This window comes from Lactuca sativa, chromosome 3 (genome assembly GCF_002870075.4).
Source record: "Lactuca sativa cultivar Salinas chromosome 3, Lsat_Salinas_v11, whole genome shotgun sequence".
NCBI classification, from domain to species: Eukaryota; Viridiplantae; Streptophyta; class Magnoliopsida; order Asterales; family Asteraceae; genus Lactuca; species Lactuca sativa.
The window spans coordinates 41101357-41107588 of record NC_056625.2 but is presented as its reverse complement, the minus strand read 5'-3'; the positions used below and the strand labels follow the sequence as shown (position 1 = coordinate 41107588).

The 6232-nt window shown below is 32.6% G+C and overlaps 1 protein-coding gene across 2 annotated transcripts; it reads left to right on the top strand.

The window, feature by feature from the left end:
* Window positions 1–2380: 2380 nt before the first annotated feature.
* On the top strand, window positions 2381–5728 carry LOC111881532 (protein PECTIC ARABINOGALACTAN SYNTHESIS-RELATED). 2 transcript variants are annotated; one of them, XM_023877920.3, is made up of 11 exons: window positions 2381–2793; window positions 3346–3396; window positions 3504–3594; window positions 3696–3772; window positions 3846–3934; window positions 4013–4132; window positions 4229–4345; window positions 4415–4558; window positions 4635–4758; window positions 4808–5014; window positions 5099–5728. In XM_023877920.3, exons 1-11 carry the CDS (start codon window positions 2500–2502, stop codon window positions 5456–5458), a joined length of 1674 nt encoding a protein of 557 aa, XP_023733688.1. In that variant the 5' UTR covers window positions 2381–2499; the 3' UTR covers window positions 5459–5728. The 2 variants fall into 2 exon arrangements, with proteins under 2 accessions (XP_023733688.1, XP_023733689.1); XM_023877921.3 differs by having other exon boundaries at window positions 2388–2793; window positions 4823–5014.
* The last annotated feature ends 504 nt before the right edge of the window (window positions 5729–6232 follow it).

Below are 6232 nucleotides of genomic sequence, written 5' to 3'. Positions count from 1 at the left end.
CTGAGTGTTACAACTAAAGCTTTTTCTTTATTAATTTTAAAGTGAAAACATTGTGTTACAAGTGTAATCGGTGATTCCAATGATAAAACTCATTGGAATATAATGAAATGGTTTTGAGTCAAAACTAAAATTTAAAATTCTTTAATAAACAATCAAACAAAATCAAATGATCTAGATAAGGATATGTTAGAAGTTTTGAAAGTGACTTAAATGATCTAAATGATATCACAATCTCTATGTATGTATTTGGAACCTTAAAAGTCAAAAATTGTAATCATGGTTTAAGATTAAAGTTAGGTTCTTTTAAGGGATGATAACAAAACCAACAATATTAAAGAAAACAACCCATTATGTTTCATGAAAAATAACTAACAAGTCTAGAATATGTCATTCTAGACTGACAAAAAAAAAAAAATACATTTCAGACTATACATTTTGAATTTCGGATCAAAGTTACAAATTTCGGAAAAAAACTCTTAGAGTTTCAAGAACAAATATGAAATATGATGAATAATTTCAGAATTTCAAGAAAATACTACGATTTTTACTAAAATCTAAGAGAAAATGTCAAAGAAACATAGCTAAAATGGAAGTATATATGATACAAGGCCTTAAAATCAGATATTAACTAAAATAGGGTGTCATGATAAGATTTAATGTTGATGTAAACTCAATATTACATATATTTAAGCTTATGAGCTTACAATAAGTAATGAATATTATATACTAAGATTTTCACAAAGATCTTAATATGATTTTTCTGATTTAATCTAAAGGCTAGCTTAGTAGGTTAAAAAAGTAATGTTTAATTTAAATATCTTGTTTTGATTAAACAACTTGAAAAAAAGAGAATTGCTAGAGTTTGTTAGTAGTTATCACTACCAACTTAGATGGAACGTGTTTTAAACAAACAATTCGTTGATTAACTACATAATTAGGAAAGTCACTGTGAAATGGAATCGTCTTTTAATTCTGGATTTTTAATAAACTTGTTTTATGTAATTTTGTTTCTACTTTTATTTAGTAATTAAAACTCATGTTTAAGTATTTGCTTGAATTAATTGTCTCTTATGTAAAGAGACACTCACTTTTTGTATGTCTCTGTTGCTTTGTACTATCATTTTATACAACAAGCAATGAATTTTATTACCACTATTTTTGTTTGTTGGGTTTGACACACCCAACAAATATGAATACATTATAAACTAAATTATTTTCCAATTGTTTGTGTTTGTTGCTAGATTATTTTCCCATTGTTTGTGTTTGTTGTTAATGCTTTACCAGTTATCATCATATGTTTATTTTCCTTTTTGCCTACAGTTTTTATTTACTAGTGTATGCTCATATTTTTTTGTTAGAATAAATGTTCACTTTTTACATGTTTTTCTTTTTACTAATACTACTTGTTGCTTTTCAATTAAGTTGTTGGTATTTGTTGTTTTTCTTTTCTAGCCTACTACCACTCTTTATTTCACCCTCTCTTTTTCTATGGACAAATGTTTTATATGCAGAAGATCATCCAAGAGTTATTATAACCGAATATATATATATATATATATATATATATATATATATATATATATATATATATATATATATATATATTTTAAGCTGAGGTCATCTATGAAACTAACTCGAACTTCCCACCGTCTTAGACTTGGGGGAGTGGTACGGTAGACTGCACTTTTTGCCACATAGGCAGAGAACACTCCCCCCATGCGGTCTTGGGTGCGGTTTGGCCGCACCCTCCCCATTTTGGCCGCAAAATATGACTGGCGGATTCGAAAATAACTGTTAGAAAGGTCAAATTTTCAATTATTTTTTATTTTATTATTATTATTTTTAATTTATCTTTATATTTAGTTATTTATAACCCATCATTTTTACCAAACATCACTTAATTTTTTTTTCATATTAACCTATATATAACCCATCTTTTAAAAAAATAAATAAATATCTATATGTTTACCTATGTGCTAAGTAGGTTTAAAATTTTTAGTAATTTAATCATTTCATTTGTGTTTTTTTAAAGTTGCATGTTAAGTTATCTAGTTTTTTTCTAAGTTTTTAAGATTTTTTTATTATCATGTTATATTTTTAGTTATTTTAATCGTTTAATGCGTGTTTTTTTAGTTATTTTAACATTGCATGTTAAGGTTGCAATGTAATGTTTTTTTAAGTAATGAAATGTTTTTGTCAAAAATGAAGTTTTTTTAAAAAAATTTATTTAAAAAGAAGTGTGACGCCGCTCTTTAGATGTGTTGCACCACTCGTCCTGCCTTACTTCCTTTTATCTTATTTAGGCACGATTAGGGTATTGTTATTGTTGTTATTGGTGAAAACTCATGTGATAATAATGGAAATTGGGTAATAATATAGGGACTGCTTCTGTAGTTTACTACAAATAATAAAACAGACAGTGCCAAACAGTAGACACCACGCACACTTAGCAGCGAGTAACCAAAAACCCCGAAGCTGGCCTACAGTCCGAAGCGAGCCATGGCGGAGCTCCGCCACTCTAGCTCGATCGGCGGCAGAGCAACACCGTCTCCTAGGAAACGCGATGATGTCACATCGCCGCTTTCCTCTGACAATCATCCCCTCCACGACGACGACGACGGTGGTCGCGATCGTTACCCTAGAGATCGGTTCCGTTCACTATTCTCCAATCATTTTCAGTTATTAGATGAAAGTGCTAGGTTTTATTCCAACAACTTCAAGATCTTGCTTCTACTCATCAGTGTCATCGTCTTTGCCGGAATCTTTTCCGTTTATTCGGTCATAAGTCGTCTGGTGAGTAATCAAATTCAATTTCAATCGGTCTTGATTCATATAGCACACATATGATTTTTGTTCGAATACCATATAATGTCTCCAGAAAACAACTCCGACAACACATTATACTTTACTTAAAATCGCAAGTCTGATTAATTCGAAAGGATTTTAGGGACTCCTACTTATCTTGAAGTGAACCTTTCTTTAATGATCTCTAAAGCGAATGCCATATGTTAAGATCTCACATATGGATGTAATCAAGAATTCAGGATGTCGGTGATGTGGAGCAGTGTGTACATATATTCAAATCGATTCCGATATACGTCTTAGTTTAGGCATAGGTCAGAATGTGATATTGTACATTAGATTTAGCTGTATAGTTTGAGCATTTCGTAATCATGACAAGATTATTGGATCCACCACAACATAGAAAACTAAGCCCTGTTATTGACCAAGCCAATTGCATCTGCTTTGCCTTAGTCAAATCAAAGTTGACCTGTTCATAGTATCACTTAGAAGTTGTTTTTAAAACTAAACTAATGTTCTCCGATCTATTTTAACTATTTGTAGAATGCACCATACTTATGCAAGAAAGATGGCATTACGCTCCATTGCCCCCGTGTAAGCTATACTGGACTTCTTGGTTGTTATACCATATGCAATGCAGTCAAGCCCATCAATTAACTTCAAAGCTGTATCTTTTCTTTTTTGCTGTCATTACTCATTAGGTCAAGGAGCCACCTTCTTTATGGGAGAATCCATTATCAACCACCACTTCTTGGAAGCCATGTGCTGAAAGATGCATTGGTGCAATTTCAGGTAAACCTTAAACCTATATAGAACTCTATGTGGATTCTTTATCATGACTATTCATGAGACCAATCATTCTTATACAATCTTTTGTTCTTGGTTGTCTGCAGATCTTCCTGAGGCAAATGAAACAAATGGATATATATTTATTCATGCAGAGGGTGGACTAAATCAACAAAGAATTGCTGTAAGTTTCATTCTTTAACACTTTCTGATAAAGGCTATCGGATAGATCTGTTACATTTCCTTTTTTAATGTAGATATGCAATGCTGTTGCTGTTGCCAAAATCATGAATGCCACTCTTATTCTGCCTGTGTTAAAGCAAGATCAGATCTGGAAAGACCAAACGTGAGTTATATATATTTATTATTTAGCCTGTTCTTGATTCCTATATTTGCTTATGAGTTTAACATTTTTCTTTTTTAGGAAATTTGAGGACATATTTGACGTGGATCATTTCATTGATTACTTAAAAGATGATGTGCAAATTGTGCGAGATATTCCATCATGGTTTACTGATAAATCAGAGCTGTTCACAAGCATAAGGTTGAACAAAATATCAAAAAGAGAAAGTTTAAAAGTATTTTATGCATTTATGATATAGTTTGCTAAAAAAATGTGTTTAAATTAAATGCAATACAGACGGACAGTGAAAAACATCCCAAAGTATGCACCAGCACAATTCTACATTGACAATGTCTTGCCCAGAATTAAAGAGAAAAAGATAATGGCCTTGAAGCCTTTTGTAGATCGACTTGGGTATGTTTTTTCTTCTAGTTAATTTTTTATTAAATTAATTCTGAACCTTTTATTTGTTTGTATACACAGCTATGACAATGTCCCTCAAGAAATCAACAGACTAAGGTGCAGGGTTAACTATCATGCTCTCAAGTTTCTTCCAGAGATTGATGATATGGCTGAGCAACTGGTAGCAAGGATGAGAAATCGAACAGGAAGTCCAAATCCTTTTATGTAAGTTTCAGTTAGACAAAAAATTATGTGATTTGTTTGTTTAAAAAGGTATAAGAATGAATATGTTGTCGAACAGGGCTCTTCATCTTAGATTCGAGAAAGGGATGGTAGGGCTTTCATTTTGTGACTTTGTGGGGACAAGGGCAGAGAAAGCTTTGATGGGATTATACAGATTAAAGGAATGGCCTAGGCGATTTAAGGTTAGATGTTTTTATTTATTTATTTATTGGTGAAAATTGAAATATGAAGTTATTGTTTGTGCAGGATGGTTCCCATTTATGGCCACTTGCACTACAAAAAAGGAAAGAAGGGCGCTGCCCGCTTGAGCCCGGGGAAGTAGCGGTCATGCTGCGGGCAATGGGCTACCCAAAAGAAACCCAAATCTACGTTGCTTCCGGGCAGGTCTATGGTGGACAGAATCGTATGGCCCCACTTAGAAACATGTTCCCAAATCTTGTATGTGCTCTTTTTTCAACTTTAAACCACCGAAAAAACCTACATTTTCAATTATGTTTTATTTATAAATTATAACTATGGCAGGTAACGAAAGAGGAACTGACAACAAAAGACGAACTAGATGGGTTCCGGAAGCACGTGACAAGTTTGGCTGCTTTAGATTTCTTGGTGTGCTTGAAATCGGATGTTTTTGTAATGACACATGGAGGGAATTTTGCGAAATTAATAATTGGAGCAAGAAGGTACATGGGTCATAGACAAAAATCTATAAAACCAGATAAAGGGTTGCTTTCCAAATCTTTAGGAGATCCGTACATGGGATGGGCTACTTTTGTTGAAGATGTTGTGATGACTCATCAGACACGCACTGGGCTTCCGGAAGCAACGTTTCCAAATTATGACATATGGGAGAACCCTTTGACACCTTGTATGTGCAAAGCTTGATCTTAAACTAAAAAACATAACATTTCCAATCTGTTTTTCTTTTTGGTGTTAATTGCGGTTTGGTTTGGTTGGTTTCTTGTAATATTTGGAGCTCAAAACAGTTGTGGATTAGCTAAGATGGTGGTGTAAATTAAGATAGGGAAAATATAGTGTTTTTTTTTCTTGCCATTTTTTTAAAAGAACAAATTACTTTTTATTTTTTGGTAGTTTAAGAAGTCAATTTGTTGTATCTTGACAATTGTTTTTATCTAGGAATACTTGTTTATTTGATTTGGATTTGGTCATTCTATATGTGAAAAAATTCCTTCCGTTGTAGCAAACAATGTACAATAGTTAATGGTACATGTATTGTATTTGTATCTCATGAAATCCAATCAAGTCTCAAGAGGTGAACTAATGGGCCCTGACTTGAAGCCCGAAATTAGGAGTGATGAAACTTGCATGTTCTGTCTGGACCGCCCATTTATCAGTCAAAGCCCGCCCACTGGCCAATTGAGTCACAATGCACAAATCAAATAGTCAAGACCGCATTGTATCTTCTACTTAATCATACATCTTCTAAAAACCTATTGTTTCTCTCTTATATTTCATTTCGCCCTTTCATTTTCACTTTTTGTTTATAATTGCCAATTCTCTTTTCTTTAATCACCAACGCCTATAATTTTTAACTTTTGCAATTTAAGTCCTCCTACAAAGTTTGCTATCATTCTTATACTTTATGAAATAACATCTTCAACCCTTTACTTTTTAAAATGTTATATTCACTTCTATACT

Coding starts and splice junctions, on each gene's coding strand:
- LOC111881532 (XM_023877920.3), top strand. CDS start 2,500: ATGGCGGAGCTCCGCCACTCTAGCTCGATCGGCGGCAGAGCAACACCG. Junction 3,773..3,845: donor TAAATCAACAAAGAATTGCT/GTAAGTTTCATT, acceptor TTTTTAATGTAG/ATATGCAATGCTGTTGCTGT. Junction 3,935..4,012: donor CAGATCTGGAAAGACCAAAC/GTGAGTTATATA, acceptor TTTCTTTTTTAG/GAAATTTGAGGACATATTTG.